Here is a 22,043-nt window from a genome sequence, read left to right as displayed (position 1 = left end):
TGCCCCAGGAGATGCTCCTGGGCAGAGCCAGGACCCTCCTGCTGCAAACAGGGCTGTTCCCCACAGGGAATTGCTCCTGGTGCTGCTGGAATGACACATCCTCATGGGAAGGACCAGCCTGGATATTTTTTTAAGTGCAAGTTTGTTGTTGAAATGACCTGCTTCAAAAAAACTTAGGGAAAAAAAAATAAAGAAGGAAAAGGGATGAAAGAATGAAGTGACTTGGAGTCTGCCTGGCTCGGGACCTTGCTTCAGCAAAAGCCATTTAACATTTTTGTAACTGGTGGAGAAATTGGCCCCTATTAATGGGCTCTCTTTCTGGCTATAATTTATTCTTATTCCTCAGAGGCAATGGGGTAGAGGCCAGATTTCTATACCCAGAGGTATTAAAAAGCCTGGGGCTGAGCAGCTTAGCACTGCTTTGTCAGGGTTTTCTCCATCTGGCAAAATAATAGAATAAAATCAGCCTGTGCAGGGAGAGCTGCTTTATGTTTTAAAGAATGCCCTTTCTCTTTCAGTTCAAAGCCTCGAGCGAGAGGAGGAGTGGTGGGAGGTGTGAGGAGATGCATCTTCTCACTCACTGACTGCTGCTATATTCAGGAGCTGTGATCCCTCACTGCCAGGCTTGCTTTAACTTCTCTGGAAGTTGGTTGTGCGTGTCAAAGTGGAGGCAAATATGAGTTAAAATCCCTGTTCAGAGACATGAGAGATTTATAGGGCCCAGAGGGGTGAGGAGATCCCAGAGGACGTGACAAAGTCATAGGCAGGGCCAGCTGACTCTTATAAAAATAAATTTGTCTTCGCTAAGGGAAAAAGGAAGAAAAGACAACTAAATCCATGTGTTTTGGGTTTTTCTTTTAGATTTAGTTTTCTTTTCTTTTTTGCTGAGTCATTAACAGCAGAAGGAATTTTTGTTTGCATCGATGTTTATCAAAATAGAAAGTGGGTATCTCTAGCAGTGAATCATATCAGTTCCTCCTGACCTTTGGAAAGTGTCTTGTGTATTTTGAAGTCACCTGGTCAACGAGACAAAACCTCATTGATATGCACCATCAGTTTCTGGTGATGTAAAACAAGAAACAAATTACTGCTCTGAGGAATATTTGGAGTGTGAGCACACAAAAGGAGCTACATCAGTCACCAGCATCCACTGAGCTTGGGTGATAAACCACCGGATTTCTGCAGCCAGAAACTCAATCTATGACTAAATGTTTGCTGTGGAGAGTTTGCCAAGCTCCAGTCATAGAAAAGTGTCAGTTGTGCAAGGGGAAAAACTCCAATAATGGTGAGAAAATGCCTTGCTGGGATCCCAGAGATGAAGGGAAAAGGGGAAGGACTGAACTGGCACCAGCTTTGGGAACATCTCGGTCCCTTCCTGCCCCACACTGTAAGAATGAAATTGCAAATAAATGCCTGGGTTATGGCAGTTCATGGAAAAAGAGGGGCTGAGATTCCTCTTTTATCCTGCATTCTCTAAACATTCCAGGAATCAAAGAAGCTCAAATACCACCCATCCTCTGGCCTGCCCAAACATCTCAGCTCTCAGCTGAGGGCCAGTCTGAAACCATCTTTGGGAAAGTCTGGACTTTGGGGAAGTCTGGAGTCCTGGCTTTCCAAAAAGTGCTGGTGCTGGAGGAGGATTCTCAGCCAGTGTGGTCTGTATCACACAGGGACCACCAAACTGGCAGGGCAGCACTCGAGGAAAATGCACCCTAATGAACTTTGCAATTTGCCAGATTCGTAACTCGGTTGCTGTTTTAATATTTAATATGAAAAGGTCTGGGAAGCCCAGGGGAGAACAGAGGCTGAGCACTCTGCTTAGACAAAGTCTCTGTCCCAAAGAGCTTTATATTTAAATAGAAAAGATGGATAAATAGTGACAAGGAAGACACTTGAAGGAAATGGCATAAAGTCCATAGCAGAATGCAGCACAGAAATATCCTGTAAATCCCGTATCTCCTACGTCCTGCCCCAGAGTTTCAGCTACCAGCCCTAGAGTCAATAATTTCATCATTACTACTCCAGAGTTGTCGTTGTGTGCCTGTAGTAAGGAAAAGCCTTGACTGCAAACTTTGACTGTTGGTTTTTTGGAAAGACCAGGTTAAAACACTACTCTGTAAAACAGAGTTAAACAGATTTCCCCATGTCCTGAGCGCAGGTGCTGCGCCAGCAGTTTGTGACCCTAAAAGTCTCCATATTGTAGATTCTTCCCATGATCTGGCTGTGTTTTAATCTGTGTTTGTTTCGAGGAACCCTTGGTGGGTCTGTGAGTTTTGTGCTGGATACTCCAACAATCCCACCCGGAGCCAAGCCAGGGAACCTGGCAGCTGTGGCTCTTGCAGTGTTTTTATCTGGGACACTCACAAAGTTCCTTGTTCACCCTAGGGATGAGGTAAGGTGGGAAATTTAAACCAAGGTGGTGCCTAGGGAAAGCAGGCTACTGGTGTTCAGAGGAAGAGCCTGGGCAGCAGCGGGAAGTCAGGGAGCTGCTCACATTCCATCGCTGTACCTCAAGACCCCGAGAACGTTTTCATTGGGAAGGGAAACGTCATTCAGGAATTCGGGGTGGTTCAGTGTTACTGATACTCGGTCCTCCACGTTCAGGTGCGTCAGGTGCAGCTGGAGCAAGGTCTTAAAAGTCTTGTCTTGGCACGTGTCTGAGGCGCACAGCGTGGATAACGTCTGCCTGTCGACCCTGTCGTTCACCAGGAGCTCGATCTTGAGGTCGATGGGGCTCTTGGAGCAGTTGGGAAAGTGAAAGTTCAAGTGGCAAAAGATCAAGTAGAGGCCTTCTTTCTTGATCACCAGCTCCTGGCTCTTGCACTGGATGGCCTCACAGACCCCCTTCTCCACCAGGCTCAGCTTGGAGCTGTTCACGGCGCTGGACACTGGGAAGCAAAGCAAAGGGGTGTTAACTCAGCTCCACTGACTGCAGTTCAGCCCTAGGAGACTTCCAGCAGTGCTCCCTGGTAAAAGGAGAGACCTGCTCAGCGGTTTCCTGCAGGAAACTCCAGGAAAACTACTGGTCAGACAGCTGGGAGCTCACAGGTGGAAGTGGGGCACTAAAACTTCCAAGGATTTACCCAGTCCTCAGGAAACCCAGGACAGAAACACGTGAATGTTCACCTCCATTATTTCCCCACTTGGCATTTGAAGGGAATTCATGGAGATGTACATTCATGTTTTTCCATGTTCATGGGGATTGTACAGTTCGTGGAGATGTACATTCCTCTGTGGTGTGCAGAAGGTAAATCTTTTATTTCCTTTTATTTTTGTCAAGTTAAAAAGAAGTCTCTAGGATCAGATTGGGGTTTGCCAACTGCATTCCAGGAGAGCGAAGGAATTTTTTTTCTAGGAAGTTCCCATTCAGCCAGAAAACCTATTTGCCACTTAACCTGGTGTGAACAGCATGAGCAGCTCTTCAGACAGCTCTGAAATCTCCTTTTCCCAGCTCTTTCCCCCCACCCTGGACTCCCCACTGACCTCTCATGTAGGCAGCAGCTCCTTTGTCTGGGACACGCTGTAGGATCCTAAAATAGTCTTCAAAGGTGTTCCCTGAAGAGAGCAACAGATGAACTCAGATTAACAGATTAACTCATTGCTCCTGAGCATTTTTTTTTTCTTTTTTTTTTTGGTACTGTAAAATGCAGTCAGCACTTGGTACCCCACTTCCAGCATGTAGCAGCTGGTTCTTACTCCTTGGCTGAGAATATCTGATCTGCCCAGGGAATTCAGAGCAGTGTCACTCAACCGGTAAATCTATAACAACCTAAAGCTCTGGCAGATTGCAGCTCTCAGCCAAGCAAATGTAAATTCCTTACCCTGCTTCTTAAAAATAGGGGCGATGGTTTTAATTTAAAAGAGGGCGCGTTTGGAATAGATAAAAGGAGGAATTACAGTGAGGGTGGGGAGGCCCCGGCACAGGGTGCCCAGAGCAGCTGTGGCTGCTCCTGCATCCCTGGAAGTGTCCAAGGCCAGGTTGGATGGGGTTTGGAGCAGCCTGGGACAGTGGGAGGTGTCCCTGCCCATGGCAGGGGTGGCACTGGATGGGCTTTAAGGCCCCTTCCCACCCAAACCATTCTGGGATTCTCTGATTCTATGAAACAGAAATTATGTGCAGGTAAGATTAATTTAACCAAGTTATTTTTGTGGTGCAATTACAGAAAGCTTTTAAACATTTAAATGGAACTTACTTCTGAAAATGGCTCTTTGGGTGCTTTTGGAATGTTGCTCTGTTCCCTCACGGTTTAAATGTGGATTTCGTGAGGACTTTAGGTTGTCCATATGATCCCAGAGTGGTTTGGGCTGGAAGGGACCTTAAAGCTCATCCAGTGCCACCCCTGCCATGGGCAGGGACACCTTCCACTGTCCCAGGCTGCTCCAAGTCCTGTCCAGCCTGGCCTTGGACACTGCCAGGGATCCAGGGGCAGCCCCAGCTGCTCTGGGCACCAGGGACCCCAAAGCTTCTGCTGGAGGGGCCGAGCCTGCCCCGCTCCTGCCCTGCTCCCCCCACACATCCCAGGGCAGCCGAGGTCCCGGGAATGCCCCAAATCCAAAGCGCCGAGTCGGGGAAGTGCTGGGGCTGCCCCGGCACAGCCGCGCGGGGACGGCTCCATCCCACGGGAACCGCTGCATCCCTCGGGAACCGCTGCATCCCTCGGGAACTGCTGCATCCCTCGGGAACTGCTGCATCCCTCGGGAACTGCTGCATCCCACGCGACGCGGGGATTGTTCCCTCCCACAGTCTCGGGGACGGCTCCATCCCACGGGACGAGAGATCTGTTCCCTCCCACGGGATGCGGGAATTGCTGCATCCCACGCGACGCTGGGACGGCTCCATCCCACGGGATGCGGAGACTGTTCCCTCCCACTGCCTCGGGGACTGCTCCATTCCACGGCCGCAGGAATTGGTCCATCCCACGGCCGCGGGGACGGCTCCATCCCACGGCCTTGCCCGGCACTGCAGGCGGCCGCACCGCACCGAGGAGCCACGATCCATCCCCCTGCATCCCTGCACCGCATCCCGGCACCGCATCCCGGTGTCCCATCCCCTGCATGCCGGCACCGCACGCCTCTGGTCCAGTTCCTGCATCCCAGACCCTGCTTCCCACTTCTCCCCCTTGCATTTCACCTCCTTTTCATCCACTTTCCCGCCTTCCATCCCCTCTGTGTAAGTTTTTCCTCCTCTCACCATACTGGATGTTCAGTTCATGGCACTGACTATCCATCCCTGGCAGTGTCCAAGGCCAGGCTGGACGGGGCTTGGAGCAACCTGGCATAGTGGAACGTGTTCCTGCCCATGGCTGAGGGTTGGAACAAGATGGTCTTTAAGGCCCCTTCCAACCCAAAGCAGTCTGGGATTCATTCCCTGATTCTGTGACTATTCCTCCTTTATTCTGCATAGCCCAGAGTTGGTGCTGCCCCCTGAGCCCACAGGGAACGGACACACAGACAAGATATGGATTCAGGAAAGCAGCGCATATCCCAGTGCTGCAACTGACAGGTGAAGGTTATTTCTCCTTGCATTTGCTCACCTTTACCTCTCCTGGCCCTGCTGTGGCTGTGGAAGTGCACAGGAGCTCAGATGGCAAATTGGGAATTTTCTGTGTTTCCTTGCACAGCTGAACACCAAGAATAAAGCAGGAAGGGGTTTCAGTAAAACTTTATCAAATGATACTCCCTCTCCCAGGGTACACAAAACTCTGAAGTTTTCCTGTGCCTCAGTTTATAAAACTGATATCAGAATCCCCAACCCTACAGGGGTCTCTGAAGGACCAACTAATGCATAAAACTAAGTCCTACTAAACTTGACCTTGGATGTTGTGTGTCATGATCCTCACATGTCCCACTCTGCTCTGGGCTGGGGTGGCCTCACCTCGAGTCCTGGGCGCAGTTTTGAGAGTCACAATATAAGAAAGACCTAAAGCTGTGAGGGAGTGTCCAGAGGAGGGACACGGGGATGGGGAAGGGTCTGGAAGGGCCCGTGAGGAGCAGCTGAGGGCACTGGGATTGTTCAGCTGGAGCAGACTGAGGGCAGAGCTCCCCGGGGGCTGCAGCTCCTCCCGAGGGGCAGCTCCGATCTCTGCTCCTGGGCCAGGGACAGCAGCCAGGGAGCGGCTGGAGCTGGGCCAGGGCAGGCTCAGGCTGAGAGCAGAGAAAGGTTCTTCCCCCAGAGGGTGCTGGGCACTGCCCAGGCTGCCCAGGGAATGGGCCCGGCCCCGAGGCTGCCAGAGCTCCAGGAGCGTTTGGACAGCGCTGCCAGGGATGCCCAGGGTGGGGCTCTTGGGGGGTCTGTGCAGGGACAGGGGTTGGACTGGATGATCCTGGTGGGTCCCATCCAACTCATCATATCCTGTGATTCCATGATTCTAACAAGAACTCTATTTAAATGCAGAGTGGGATAAGGATCTTAAGTTTCCTAAGATTCCTGAAACTGGGGGTAATGATAAGAGATTCAAATCTCCAGACTATTGCTGTATCTACATGGCCTGATTTCTAAGGGGGTCTTAATAAGGAGGATGGATAAATCAGGGAGAAGCTGGTCCCCCACCCAAATTCCCCTGGCTGGAGGGGGTTGCTGTGGTGTGTATTGCACCCTTTGCACTCTCTGTTGGAGACAGAGGCTGTGGATATCTTGAAAAAAATTGTAATATTTCTCTGATTTCAGTAGTTTAAAGGCTTTTGGAGAGATCAGGAGCTCACTGCTCTCCAAGAATGAGTAAGTCATGTACCAAAGTCCCTTCACCATTCTGGAAATCCCCGAAGAAAAACCAAAGCCTGCTTTCCTGGTGTTAGTCATGTCAATACAGTGCTCTAGGGAGGGCACAGGCACTGCAGAGATGCGGAGATACGGCACAGAATGGGCAAAAACCCTTCAGGCCCTTATTTCAGCTAAAGCTGTTACGGTGATAACGAGTGTCTGTAACACAATCAGCACCCTGAGCCCGCTCACACTCCGAGTGTCCTGCAGGAAAGAAGAGGTTATCTACAGAAATTCTGTGGCTTTGAAGGGGTTTACCCTCCAAAGGCTGAAAATCCCCTGCTGCACAAGCAGCCTTTGGAGGCCGCAGCCCTGCAAGCCCTGCCAAGCCAGCCAAGCGCTGAGCCTGCCCAGAACCAGCCCAGAGCTGCCCCGACCTGGCCAGGCCTGCACTGCTCAGGGTGTTCATGGCATCTCTAAAGATCTCCCCTCGCTGACCAGCCTGCACTTTGCATTTCCAGAGCTGAATTTAACATTTATAGGTGTCAGCAAGTTTGATGTGCCTGCGTTTAAACCATTTACTTGGTGACATCAGCTGCATTACTCAGAAGGCAAATTATGGAAAAAAAATTGTTTTACAGAGACAGCTCTGGTTCTCTCTCTGCTGAGGCAGCTGGTAACTGTTTTCCACTTTTATTTCTCAAGTTAATTCTTCTATCTGGAACGTTTCGGCTCAAGCCAAGAGAGGCTGAAATTACCAGAGCTTCAGGACTCATCGATGGATGTGCTCGCATCACCTAATTGGCTTTGCACGAGTCACGGTGTAAATCAGAGGTAATCCCTCTGCAATCAGTGGGATTAGATGAGCTTAAAAACACTGCGAGCAGGACGAAAGACAAAGCTACACTTGGGGCTAAGGACCAAGGAGGGTTTCAGTGCATGTTGTGAGGCACAGGCACTGCAGATCTTCTGCTTCAAGGAAAGCTGCTGATGAGGGAGGGGTCTCAGTGGGAAGATATCAGGATAACTTATTTTTGTCTTTTTGACCCCTTTTACTGTAGGATGGGCATCCAGAGGGTGCAGCCCCGAGGAAAAGAGCCTGACTTTTTCCAGGAGCTTTGTGGAGCTTTTCCCCACTAAGCCAAAGGGGCTGGGAAATGGGACTGGGAAATGAGGCTGTGAAATGGACCTCAGAGAAACTGCAACGTCACTGAGCCCCCAGGATTTCCCCCTGAGGTGCAAAACAAACCACTGAGTTTCTCTCAGAGCATCAAAACACAACAGCACCTTGTCCAGCCAGGAGGAAGCCAAGGGCTCAGGGACACGAGGACACAAGGGCTGCTGCCAGACAGGTCCAGGAGGATGTGACTGTGCCGGGGAAAGTTCTCTGTGCCAGCTGCCTCAGTTTCCCCAGCTCTGAGGTGGGTCTGACAGAAGCACCAACAAAGGGCACTGAAACCACGAGCTGAAAGTGGCTTTGTCAGCATGGAAGGTGGTGCTACCCAGACATGGAAAGCCCCTCAAGTGGGTCTCCTGAGGCTTGTCCTGGTCCCAGCCATCCCTTGGTGACATTCCACTGCCGTGGGGATGGCATCACCCCTGGCTGGGGGCTGAGTGTGGGCAGGCACAGCAGCAGGGAGAAACCCTGAATTATTTTATGAAATAAAGAAGTAAAAGCAGGCAATAAACTGGGGAGCTTTTGATTCCTCTGTAAGCTCCCTGGATTTAAGTGCTCATGGAATTAGGCAAGGTGATGTCACACCTCTCTGTCAGCAAGCCAGAGTTAGCAGAATTTACCTGATTTTATTTCTCAGCAGCCACTCCCTGAAGTGCCTGTAGCTAATTTTAACTCTCTCCTGCCAGTTCAGTGCCCTGCAAACAGCAGCCAAAGGACTGGCCCAGCCTTGTGATGCTGTGACAAGTGGCAGCTGGGTGACATCCCCTCCTGAGCCCCGTGACAGAGCTGGGCTCAGGGGCAGAGCTCTGGGCTCTGCTGGTGGCTGTGCCTGTCCCACACACACTGAGAGCCTTCGGTGCTCAAGAGCCCAGGACTGCCACTCTGGTCTGAAGGCAACTGAACTCAGCTGCCAACTTCACCTCCTCCCAAAACCATAAATTAAAGCAATATCCATTTTCTCCCCACCAAATTTAGGAAGAACCTCTTCTGAATTCCTCACTGCACACCTGAGTACTGCGAAACCTGCGGAGTTTTAGGTCAAAACTCTTCAAATCTCGGCTTGCTTGTCAGTGTAGCATAGGGCACATAATGGCATCAGCTACTCATATATATATGTGTGTGTACATATTTATATTTATATTTATATTTATATCTATATCTATATCTTTATATTATTTCTATTTCTATTTCCATTTCTATTTCTATTTCTATTTCTTTATAGGTATATTTATATTTATATCTAGATCTAGATCTTTATATTATTTCTATTTCTATTTCTATTTCTATTTCTATTTCTTTATAGGTATATTAATATTAATATTAATATCTATATCTATATTTAAATTAGTTCTATTTCTATTTCTGTATATGTATATGTATATTGACATTTATATTTATATCTATATATGTATCTATATTTATATTTAAATTAGTTCTATTTCTATTTCTTTATATATATTTATATTGTTATTGTTATTGTTATTGTATATTATATATATTTATGTATATTTATATATACAAATGTGTGTATATAATTTTTAATATATATAAAATACACATATTTTTATATATATTTATTTCTAGATCGTGTTTTAAGTACTGGAGAGAGGGCAGATCCAACATTCAGCATTCTGAGCAATACCCATCACCTCATCCACAGTGACCTAAGCCTCCAGCCCCTGCTGTGACTCACTGGATGTGCGTGGTGCATTTCCCCCGGATGCTGGCCTGGAGGAGGCCTCTGCACACTTTCTAGCATTTGCAAGCCCAGGCTTGCCCAAATTTTTCAAACTGAGAAACACAACTCCTCTGCCCTGGCCCCCCAGGGCAGACAGACCTCGGGCAGGGTCGCATTTATGCACAGAGACAGCGCCCCGGGCTGAGGCTGAGACGGAAAAACCTTTATGGTCTAAGAGTGAAATACCCGTTTCTGGGGAACCCATTGCTGTGAGATCGGGGTCTGACAGCCTGCAACGTCATCACAGCATCACTGAGGTTGGAAAAGCCCTCCAAGGCCGTCAAATGCAAGCTGTGCCCGGTCCCCACCTTGTCCCCAGCCCAGAGCACTGAGTGCCACCTTAGCCTTCCCTGGACACCTCCAGGGATGGGCACTCCAAACCTCCCCAGGCAGCCCCTTCCAATGTTTAATCACCCTTTCCATGGGGAAATTCCTGCTGCTTCCCACCCTGAGCCTGCCCTGGCCCAGCCTGAGGCCGTTCCCTCTCCTCCTGTCCCTGTTCCCTGCGAGCAGAGCCCGACCCCCCCGGCTGCCCCCTCCTGTCAGGGACTTGTGCAGAGCCACAAGGTCCCCCCTGAGCCTCCTTTGCTCCAGCCTGAGCCCCTTTCCAGCTCCCTCAGCCTCTCCTTATAATGTTGGGATAATTCCTTGCTGGAAGAGATCAGATTTAGTTGCAGAAGGCTGAACTGCCCTCTGAGATATTGCTGCAAATCTGAAAAGGCTTCTTGGCTCATTGGCTCCAGCCTGATTTCCTCTACAGTAGCAAGTTTGTGACTGTCACCTGTATTATATTAATTTCTCAGAATCAGATTTTTATTTGGGAATGTATTTCCCATTGGAACTGAGAGTGGGACGCTGGATTTCTTTTCCTGGTCTGTCCAGTGCCAGAGAAAAACACCAATAAATAATGTGTGTGTGTGTTCATTTGTATAAGGTTTTTTTCCTTTTGTAAATGAGAAGAGATTTTGATACCGAATCTTTGCAGTTCAAATAACAAGAAAAGCCCAGGATTGCACAGTTCCCAGGGAAATGAGGCTCGGAGAGGCCAGCAAGGAGATGATGAGGGCTGCACCTTTCCAGAGTCTGCAGTCATCAATTTGTCTGTGAGTTCATTTTCCCTCTAAAAAATGAACATAGCAATACCCCTCAGATCCACACGAACACTCGATTTGTAATTTGTGAAATGGGGATGAGTTTCTGCAGAGAAACGCTTCCACAGAAAGAACATTTCACAAACATTTAGCTCGTGATGGATTGAATTCCTTCCCCTGTTGCTCAGGTACTGCACTGACAGTGGCCCGGAGGGTTTGAGGAGACTCATCCCATTTTTCACGCAAACATTTAACGAGCTGACATTGCATCACTCTCAGCCTGAGCCTGTGGATTCCTGCAGCCCATCCATTGAGGTCTGACTGCTGAGTCAGGGCTGGAAACCTCCCAGAAATCTGCTTTAGTGCCCGCTGGTGTTTAGCTAACAATAGAACATAATCTCATTGGAGATTTCAATTACATCACTGCGCTTTCCTGCTTTAATAAGACACCATTAATTCAGTGTTGTGGCCGGGTCTGGGCTGCTGCCCATGGGCATCTCAGCGAAGTCTCTGCCTGAGTGACCTCAGCTGGGCCCAGCACAGATTTGTTGTGTCACAGGATCATGGAATGGTTTTGACTGGGAGGGACCTTAAAGCTCATCCATGGGCAGGGACACCTTGCACTATCCCAGGTTGCTCCAAGCCCCATCCAGCCTGGATTTGGACACTTCCAGGGATGGGGCTGTGTCCCCATGGGGCATCTCTGCGATGTTGGCACTGGCACAGGGCTGGAGCCAGGCTCAGCTGCCAGCTGGGCAATGCTGGTTTTTTGCCCCCTTTCCCATTCTAACAACTCTGGAGCCCTGGTTCATGGGTACAAAAGGCACCCAATTTCCATCTGGGCTGCCTGGGAGGCAGAATGGATCCAAATCTAAATCCACACCAGTGCCAGCCCCACCAGAGTCCCCTTCCTGAATGTTTCTCCTGCTCCTGTCTCCGGGTGGCACCTTGCAGCATTTGCCACAAGTCCCTGCTTGGTTGCCAGCAGGCAGCAGGTGACAGAGCTCCCTGGGAAGGGCCCTCAGTAATTTACCCACTGGATATATAAATTAATTAATTAATTAGCACTGCTTTACGCATTTTAAGAGGAAAATAAAGGACCCTGAGCATATTTGAATGCTCGGTTACCCTCCAATACAGACTGATGGGTGCTGAGGGGTGGGCTGGGACAGCATTTAAATCCACCAAAAGCAGCTTTCAGCAGCTCTTCCTGATGTGGCATCTCACCATCAGCCCCCCTTTTGTCCTTCACTAACGACATCATCTCAGATTTAGCAGCAGAATTCAGAAATTCAGAGCAAGAGGAGGCCTGGGGTTGATATGGACCCAAAGACAAAAAAGTTCTGGCTGATGGAACAGCATCCTGGCCATTCCTGGAGAGAGCACAGTGCTCCTTCCTGGCACCTGCCAGCTGCAGGTGAGGGGAAAAAACAATTGGCACAGGTTGCTTGAACTGAAATAAAATCATATATATATATATATATATAAAGAAAAATGTAAGATTTATATATATAGTTATATGTGGTATATATGTGTGTATATATCTATGATTTTCTTTCATACAAATATAAATATAACTGCAAATATACATGTAAATGTAAATAGAAATGTACATATAAATATATAAAAATAGAAATATACATGTCAATATGCAAAAATTATAAATATAAACAATAGATAATAGAAATAATACACATATAAATATATAAAATATATGAAATATATAAAATAAAACCAAAATAAATATATAGAAAATAATATAATCAATATAAATACTATAATATAAATAAATAATATAAATAATATAAATATAAATGGACTTTTGGTCTAGTGACATCTCTCTCCCTGCCCTGGGAATGCCCCTACCCCTTGTGCTTTGCTTTGAAAGGCGCTGACCTACAGATACAACCTCTGTGGCTCCTCCTCTGTGGATCAGAAGGCTCCACACCTTCAGATCCTGCACATTTCTGAGCCTCCTCAGATATGAAATAAAGCACAGAAAGACTTGAGAAAGGCTTAAGATTTAAGGGCATGCTTAGGTTGATAGAGAGGAAGCAGTGTGTGTGTTTAGGGTGCCCTAGGGGGAGCCTAAGGGGAAAAGAAAATTCCTCCAGGTTACAGGAATTTTAAAACATAAAAAATGGTGTTCAGGCAAGATGTGAAGCTCTCAGGAAGGACACAGAGACACGCAGGGATTGCTTTGGGAACTGTGGGCTGTGGAACAAGCCAGGTATGGGAGAGTCACAGATTCAAAAGTTACCCAAAATGGAGTAAATGGTGCCCAAACGCTGCAAAAACGCAGCTGCAGAAAAGATGATTTGGGGATTGGGACTGTCCAGACCTTGGGCTCCTGTTACTCAGAATTCTGGAATCAGAGAATATCCCGAGCTGGAAAGGACCCACCAGGATCATCCAGTGCAGCCCCAGCCCGGCACAGACCCCCCAGCAGCCCCACCCTGGGCATCCCTGGCAGCGCTGTCCAAACGCTCCTGGAGCTCTGGCAGCCTCGGGGCCGTGCCCATTCCCTGGGGAGCCTGGGCAGTGCCCAGCACCCTCTGGGGGAAGAACCTTTCCCTGCTCTCAGCCTGAGCCTGCCCTGGCCCAGCTCCAGCCGCTCCCTGGCTGCTGTCCCTGGCCCAGGAGCAGAGATCGGAGCTGCCCCTCGGGAGGAGCTGCAGCCCCCGGGGAGCTCTGCCCTCAGTCTGCTCCAGCTGAACAATCCCAGTTTCCTCCAATCTCCCATTCTGCCCCGCTTCCAGATGAACACGGCTTCATTTCCCCGTCTGTGGTGGGAGGCAATGGCACCTCCTGCCCTCTGGGCCTGGGTATGAACTTGCATTTGCAAGGAATCAAATATTGGTGCCGAGAGCCATGTGAGGCACTGCCAGTGACATAAACAGTGCTCCTGATTCGCGCTGAGGAAAAGCTGAATCTTGGTAAATTGTCTCTGTTAGATTTTCCTGTTTTAGGCTCCCTGTGCTCGCACTCGGCCTGTTTCAATTCCTTGCTCTGTGCCTTTTGCTGTTGTTCTCCCCTTGTCCCTTCTCGACCCATCCATTCCCTTCTCCCTTTTCCCCACAAACCAGGAGTTGTTTTGGAATACCTGGAGCCCATTTTCACCCCTGCCTCGTGAAGACGAGGACTTTCCATGCATTTGCAAGAGCCGGCACTTAAAATAAGACCTTAAAATCAGAGTGATGTTCCCATCTCCTGGCAAAAAGCTCTTCTGAACAGGCACCCCAGGGCACATTCAGAAATATTTGTTATTTCCTCAGCCGTGCATGGGCTCCTGAATAATCTGAAAGCTTTTTGCTTATTTTCATTTTTTTCCCCCACTGCTTTGGCTCTTCACCAAGAGGAGTCTTTATGGGAAATGTTAAGATGTGCACAATTGGCTTATTTGTGACCCTGGGCAACATTTGCATTACAGATGTGACAAATTGCATGGATTGTTTAGGGGTCTTACCTGTCCTGATGGGTTTTTTGATGCCCTCCACGGCAGGATCATCTGCCTGAAAGAGAACAGAGAGAAGACAGGGATTATTCTGGGAACGGGGAATATCCATTCCACATGCAACCCTGCTTTAAAAGTGGATCTGAAATGTTTCCCTTTTCAGAACATTTCTGACACAGCCAGATTCTCTCAGTGCAGTAAGAATTTGTGTGGGTTCTGTTGGGGCTGTTCCAGAAGGACAAGTCCTAAAACTCCCAGTCTGTGGCTTGCAAAGCTTGGAGAGAGTAGGACAGAGTGGGACTGGACAACCTGGAGAGCCAAGTGCCCAGGAAAGAGCACTGAAGTTGTAGAGCTGAGGTCTGAGCAGGACAGTGATGTCCTGCCTCACCTCTCCTCCTACTTCTTGCTGAGATGTAAAGCCAAGGGTGGAAATGGCACAGGAAATTGTTCTCAATCAGCATGACATGAGAAATTCCCGGAAAACCAGCTCTGGGAGTGAAGTGCAGCAGGATTCCTCTGATGACACCTTCCTGTCACCCAAACACACAACCCTGAGGCACTGGCAGCTCATAAATGTCCAGCAATGCCCTCAAGGAGCAAAATGTTCTCCCAACAGCTGAGGAAAGCACTGGGAGTTCCTCACTGTGTGTCCCATCTGTTCACTCTCACACTGGGTGACCCCACAGGGGTTTCAGTGTCAGGGAGTGGGTTTGGCTCAGGCTGGGCTGAACCAGCTCCTTTTACCTGGGTACAAATTACCCAGGCTAATTGTGCAGGCTAATCAGGCTAGGCCCAGCTTAGCACACTGGAAGGGATCCATGAGGATCATTAAGTCCTTTTCCCTGCTCCTCACTTACCTGAAATTAAACCACAGGACTAAAAACCTCTTCCAGCTGCTCCTTGAGCCCTGTCAGACTCGGTGCCCTGAGCACTTCCCTGGGGAGCCTGTTCAGTGACCCAGTGGGATGTCCAGGAAGGAGACATTTGGGAAGCTCTACCAGCTTTAACATCTGATATCTCCTGGGAGAAATGAGGCACTCCTGTGCTGGGGAACAGCTTCGTCCATAGTGGTGTTACAGCATAAACCCCTCATTTCTGTGTGTGACGTGGATAGACGGGTGGTGTGGGGAGAAGGAAGGTGGCTGGGCAGTGAGGGAAGCCGTGTTGGGTCTGTTTGTCATAATTCATATTCTAATCGTAAATGTTTAGGAAGGTTTTAAATTAGATTTTGGCTTCATGTGGCCTTGTTTTGAACAACAGTGAAGTGTGGAGCTGCATCTGCTCCCAGCAAAGAGTTGTTCCCCTCTGGACTGATGCCAGGTGCTGTGTCCTGCAGAGGTGGCAGAGCTGCTCCCAGCTAGACTGGGCAGTGACAGATTAATGCTTGGACTCATGGATCTCTGGGTTCTTTCCCAATTTAAATGATTCTCTGATTCTCGGGGAATTTGGAGATCTGTAAGTTGTTCCTTTTCTCTCCCCACAGCTGTGCAAGGCAGGCAGAGTCACTTGTTGAGCCAATATTTCTCCAGGTGACATTCCTGAGCTGGGCAGGAAAGTGCTGGGCAGCAGCAGAACAGGAACCCAGAGATGTCATCTGAAAAAATAGATATTTCCAAGCTTTTTGTCCCTGACTTGACATCCTCCCTTGGGAACTCTCATGGATCTCACCAGATGTAAAACTGAGAAGGGTTTGGGCTGAAAACACTGCCAGGGATCTCTGCCAGGACCTCTCAGCCCCTGCTTTGCCCCGTGCCCTGGGCTGCCCCTCTCACACACTCAGGGCACGGGGAAGCATTGCTGTTCGATGTGATATCGAAACATTCCTGCTCTCTGTGGAGAATTCAAGATATTTTAGGGGACAGAAAAAGGATGCTCTGCCCCCAGTGAGATTACACTCCATGAAATCAGGCAGCCAGGGAGCCTGCTCTGCACTCAGGGCATAAAAACAAAATTAAAATGGACTAAAGGCATTGTGTTCTCACCTGGGAGGGCTCCCAGCAAGTCAAACCAGCACATACCAATGCAATTTATTTTAGTGACAATTGAGTAGGTACTGAAACAAACCTTTAGAACTTCCTTTGAAATATTACTGGTGTTATTTCTTTCTTTTCCAGCAGCAAGAATATCGCATGTAATGCTGTCACTTGGAATGCAAGGAGGCACACATGAGGAGCCCAAACAGATGAAATTCCACAGTGCCAGCTCAGAGAGAATTCAAGACGACGAATTTCACCCTGTCTGGAGTGATCTGGGGGCTGATGATGAAGGAGCTCAGTCTTTACTCAGCAAGCAGAATAATTTGAGTTTGCTTTATTAGAGAAAATGATAATCAGGTGCCAGTAAAAGTGATTTATTTCTTCTTTCCCTTAATTGTTTTACAAGAAATTTTCTCAAGCTGAGACAGAATAAAGGGTCATTCTAAATTCCTGTGTCACAACAGTGAATATTCATTGAACCAGACACCTCTGACCACTGTGAGGGTGGGCAGGCCCTGGCACAGGGTGCCCAGAGCAGCTGGGGCTGCCCCTGGATCCCTGGCAGTGTCCCAGGCCAGGCTGGACATTGGGGCTTGGAGCAGCCTGGGACAGTGGGAGGTGTTCCTGCCCATGGCAGGGGGTGGGAATGGGATGAGTTTTAAGGTCCTTTCAAACCCAAGCCAGGCTGGGATACTGTGAAGTCTTCATCTATCTCTAGAAAGTCCAAGAAAATCCCCCCAAACCACAGTCCCCATAATGGGCCTGGGCTCAAGAGTGCATCCACATGGCAGCTCCGTGGGGAAGAGCTCTTTGGTCCTCTCAAAGGAAATTATTCAATTTAAAAAGGAACCTCAAGGCTCTCCCGTGCTCCTGCTCAGCCTCAAACCATCCTGATGTCAGCAGGAATTTCCCCATGGAAAGGGTGCTCAGGCCTTGGCAGGGGTTGCCCAGGGAGGTTTGGAGTGCCCATCCCTGGAGGTGCCCAAGGAAGGCCTGGAGGTGGCACTCAGGGCTCTGGGCTGGGGACAAGGAGGGGATCAGGCACAGCTTGGTCTCGATGGCCTTGGAGGGCTTTTCCAGCCTCAATGACCCTGGGATTTATTTTAGGACCTGACTCTGGCTGGGGAGGAAGGAAGGTGGGGGCAAAGGTTGAAGCTGGACATGAAAACTCCAGAAAACAGAGCACTGCCCCCACAGCTCATCTGATAACGAGCCTGACAGGAGACACAGCCCTGGGTGAAAATCAGTTTCTCCTGTGCTGACCAAAGGTATTAAAGAGGCACCTCCAGACAGCAGGTGACTGTCACTGCCCAGAACACCCACAGCAAGAGCTGGGCCAGTGCAGTTTCCTCTAAAATGCCTCAGTGGGTTTCCTGTAGTGTTCAACGAGTGGGAAATCTGCTTTTAGGGGAATTTTCAGTATTTAAATTTTTTTTTAAATTTTATTTTATTTTTCTTTCTGTCAAGGTTGCCACCAGAGGGGGCCAACAGGTCCCTATTGGGGCACCCGGAGCCACAATGAGTTTTAAGGAGCCATAAAACCCCAATAAATCATGCAGGATCGTGCTGGTTGCTGTAGGAGTGACTCACAAATCTACTGCTAAAGGTTTTTAACAGCCTTGAAGAGCAGAGCAGCAAACAGAAAAACCTGCTCTGACCTTTAGTATTTGCCACATTGGTGATAAAAAGGTTTTCCCATACAATTTAGAGGTTCAATATGTGAAGGCTACAAAATCCAGAGCAGTGATGGACTAACCCAGATCAGGGATTCTGGACATTCACACAGAATTTGTTAACGGGAGGCTCAGGTGTCTGATGAACCTTCCTGTACAGCACCAGACTTGTGAAGGTCTGTGTGCCTTAAAATGACATTTTCCAGCCCTTCCTGTCCCATTCCTTGTCACTGGTTTCACGGCTCTCTCTCTATACACCTAAATATCTGTAGAGATGTGTATTTGTACATGTATCCAGCAGCAGAGGATGCAGCAGGCAGAAGGGCAGAGGGTTTAACACACTTAGTGTTAAGAAGAAAAATGATGGCTCCAGACAACCTTACAGGGACTATTCTCATTCCAGAGGAAAACAAAGTCACTTTTAAAAGACTGGCAATGGCCTGAAGCCAGGTGGTTCTGCAGATGAGAGCTGAAGAAATGAACTGACTTCAGCACTGCAAATAGTTCCAAAAAACCAGAGTTTAGCTCCAAAAATGACCCTTGCCAGATGTGGCACTGATGTGCTGTGCTACCCTTCTTGAAAACAAGGCGTAAAGGAAATTTCTTGGGGTGCTGGAAAGTGGGGAGGTGTGATAATGTCTATTAGAGGTGCTGTAGGATTCAGAGAAGCAGCTTTGAATCATAGTTGCCTTTTTCATTTAGCCTTTCATGTCGTGTTTCCCTCCTTTGGAGCACCCAGGTTGTGGGTGTTGCAAGGGCCTGGTTTCTGCAGATTTTGATTTTTCTTTTCCAGTCTGTCTTCCTTCATCTTAAATTAGGCAATTATGAATTGGTCAAAAGGCAGACAAGCATCCTGTGCCTGTGATGGGGGCAGGGACAGTGCGATCCTGCCACCACGAGCCTCCTCTGAATGCTGTGGCACCCAAGGGTCCAACCCCTGCATTGTCCCTGTGACCCTCAAACACCCCTTGGGCAGAGGGAAATAAAAGCTTCTCTCTCAGCTCAGCAGAAGGAGGGTGTGGAGTGGCCCCTGAACTCAGGGACAACTCACACAATCCAGCTGATAACATCTGGAGGAGAAACCTGATTGTCCCAAGGGGATGATCACACAAAATGTTGCTCCTTTTGTCACAGGTATAAAGAAAATAATGAAGTCAGCTGGTGAGGCTCTGATCCCTACAGCAACTCAGGGTCCACAGGGCTCCAAGGACTCCCCAGCCCCTCAGGTCCTGGCAGCTGCTGCAGTCAAGGCTGGAGATGCTCAGCCCAGCCACAGCCGTGATTCCCAAAAGGTTCTGTGCCCAGCCTTGCTTGGACAGTGCAGCCAAGAGCTGAGGTGTTTTGGGAGCAGGCCTGGAGCTCCCCACAGAACCCGTCCCACAGAACCAACACTTCTTTTCTGCTCTGGGAATTCAGGACCAGTCACGGATGGGGATGACTGTTCTGCTTCTGAACTCCCTGAGAGCAAACCATGATCTATGTTTTGACTGCCAAATTCTCCTCAGAGCATAAAATTGCTGCTTGGTTTCATTTGTTCCTAACACCCCTCAGCTTCTTACTCCCTCCTTCAGCCACGTTCATTTTCAAAGCAGCTGCAATGGTGTCGTTACTCTTTTAAGTCAAAACTTTGCCTCTTTGAGTAATCTTGTTCCTCTGGCAACTCCTATAACTGCTTTATCCTGGTGGAGAGGTGATTTAATGCTCACTTCCATGATAACTACAAATGAAAGCCTCATTATACAGCAAAGCTGTGGCAAGTCTGTAGTTACCCAGACTGTTATTTTAAAGATCTCCCTTGATATCCCACTATTTCTCACTTATAAACCCCATGTCTCATGGCAAGTGTCCTCGAAGTGCTTCTCTTCTGGGAGAACACTGATTACAGGTAAATGATTCCTCTCTTGAAGGAGGATCAGTCAAGCCTTCCTGCTTTAATTTCTGGCTAATGTGTGTACGTGGGCACACAAATTGCACAGGGTAAATTCAGCAGGAGAAAATACTGAGTCAAAGGATCATGTTTTGTTTTCCATAGCAGTTCCCCCAGCAGCCCCGTGCTGGAGCTTTCCCTCTATGAATTAAGGTACCTCAGCACTTTGGTTTTTGCAATAAGATTCCACAGCCTATGGGACTTCTACTCTGGCATTGTACCTCGGTAAAGTTGATGGCAATGCCCTTACAAGGTCAGAAATTCACTTTTTATCCTCACAGCCATCTGTATCTCTGCTCTGGCTGTCACTGGTTCCCCATCAACCCCAGCTCCATTCAAGAGCAATCTTTTATTTTAAGAACTTAAAAATGCCTGTAAGCAGAGGGAAAAGTTGGTTTTGTGTGACTTCGTGTCGCTCATATCCTTTCTACAGCTCTGGTTGTGCATTAAAAATCACACCCAAGGCAGGACTGAGGGGACAGGGGACAGGAGGGAGTTCTTTGGCCCCCAGCACTGCTCTGGGTGCTTCAGGACAGCTCTGCCTCACCACAGCAGCAGCAGCACCACAGGGTGTCACACAGAGCTGTGGCATGTCTCCTGCTGGAGCCCATTACTATTTCAGAGGAGCAGAGCAGACCAAACCATCTCAAACTGTGGCTGCTCTCAAAAAAGCAACAGGAGACACACATCAAACTAGGCAGGACAGAGGCTGCTTGGCACCTTGGGTAAGGAGCTTTCTCTTTCCATTTACAGAGTAGGAATTGTGTGCAAAGAATAAATGCTGTCCGTGGAGAAAGGTCCTCTTTTTCTTAAGATCTTTACCATGTGTTTCATCTTTTGCCCAAATTCATGTGTGTGCATTTATAACAGAGGTAGGAACTGTTCTTCAGGATGGAAAAGGAAAGGAAAAAGGAAAGGAAATAGGAAAAAAGAAAGGAGAGGAGAGGAGAGGAGAGGAGAGGAGAGGAGAGGAGAGGAGAGGAGAGGAGAGGAGAGGAGAGGAGAGGAGAGGAGAGGAGAGGAGAGGAGAGGAGAGGAGAGGAGAGGAGAGGAGAGGAGAGGAGAGGAGAGGAGAGGAGAGGAGAGGAGAGGAGAGGAGAGGAGAGAGAAAAAAGAAAAAAGAAAAAAGAAAAAAGAAAAAAGAAAAAAGAAAAGAGAAAGTCAATGAATCAATCTCTTACCGTCCTCTGGACGACCAGGACCATGATGGTGGCCAAGGCAAAGACAAGCAACACACCCAGCGTGGCGATGATGAAATATAAACAGACTTTGTTAGTGGCCCCAAGCCTCCTGGGAACTGTGTCTTCATTCACATTCATGGCTGATTCATGCGAGTCCTTCACCTGAGAAAGTGTTTGCTCCTGTGCCTGGCACATTCTTATATAGCTCTCGAGGCACTGCTCTGGGTCTCCCCTCGACTGGGTTCAAGTTGCAGCCCATCTCTGTTCCTGGCAGGATTTTCCCCCTTCATCCTGGCTCATGTGATCTGGAAAAAAAACTTCATCACTTGCTCTACGAAGAAAGAGGGCCCCGGGGGCGTGAGGCAGGACGCAGCTGTGAGCAGGGGAAGGAGCTTCATGTTCTTGCTCAGGGATTTCTCCGCCGAGGTCCGTGCGCTGCAGCCGAGCTTTCCGATGTCAGAAGGTGAACAGACACCGCGATCCCCCGCCCCAGGCCCCCGCCCCGCCGCCGGCTCTCTGTGAAATGGGCAGATATGCAAATTCTCTTTCATTTTATACTCAGTGCAGCTACACTCGGGCTCAGGGAGTCTCCCCGAGCTCTGCCTTCCTGCTGTGCACTGGAACCCCTCCTGCCTCCCGACCGGGAGCGACCTGCAGAGCTCTGTGCCCACAGGTGACCTTTGGTGTGCCCTGCGGTGCCCCAAGCACGGCGTCCCCAGCCAGGTGAGGGAGGGAGGGAGGAGATGGTTCTGCTCTGCCCTGCACTGGTGCAGCCCCACCTCGAGCCCTGGGAGCAGTTTTGGGCACCTCAGCAGGAGAAGGACATCAGACTCTGAGGGTGCGTCCAGGGGAGGTGAAAAAGGCACCAAGGCAGGACTTGTGAGGAACACCTGGGGTCACTTGGTTTGTTCAGGCTGGAGAAGAGAAGGTTGAGGAGGGGACCTCATGGCCATCCACACCTTCCTCACTACAGGCAGCAGGGCAGGAACTGCTGATCCCCTCTCTGGTGACCAGGACAGCACAGGAGGAAAGGGAATGGAGCTGCACCAGCGGAAGTTCAGACTGGACATTAGGGAAAGGCTTCCCTGAGAGGGTGGTTGATCACTGGAATAGGCTCCCCACAGCA

The 22,043-nt window shown here is 49.0% G+C and overlaps 1 protein-coding gene across 1 annotated transcript; it reads right to left on the bottom strand.

Annotated features, from left to right (window-relative positions):
* Positions 1-2,490: 2,490 nt before the first annotated feature.
* TNFSF8 (TNF superfamily member 8) lies at positions 2,491-21,112 on the bottom strand (the record flags this gene model as incomplete). The annotated part of the gene is made up of 4 exons (XM_082295448.1): positions 2,491-2,888; positions 3,484-3,555; positions 14,173-14,218; positions 20,918-21,112. 4 exons carry the CDS (start codon positions 21,110-21,112, stop codon positions 2,491-2,493), a joined length of 711 nt encoding a protein of 236 aa, XP_082151574.1.
* Between the last annotated feature and the right edge of the window lie 931 nt (positions 21,113-22,043).

Source organism: Coloeus monedula, assembly GCF_965178545.1.
Source record: "Coloeus monedula genome assembly, chromosome: 21".
NCBI classification, from domain to species: Eukaryota; Metazoa; Chordata; class Aves; order Passeriformes; family Corvidae; genus Coloeus; species Coloeus monedula.
Note: the sequence above shows the minus strand (reverse complement) of the source record. Positions and strands in the feature narration are given on the sequence as shown.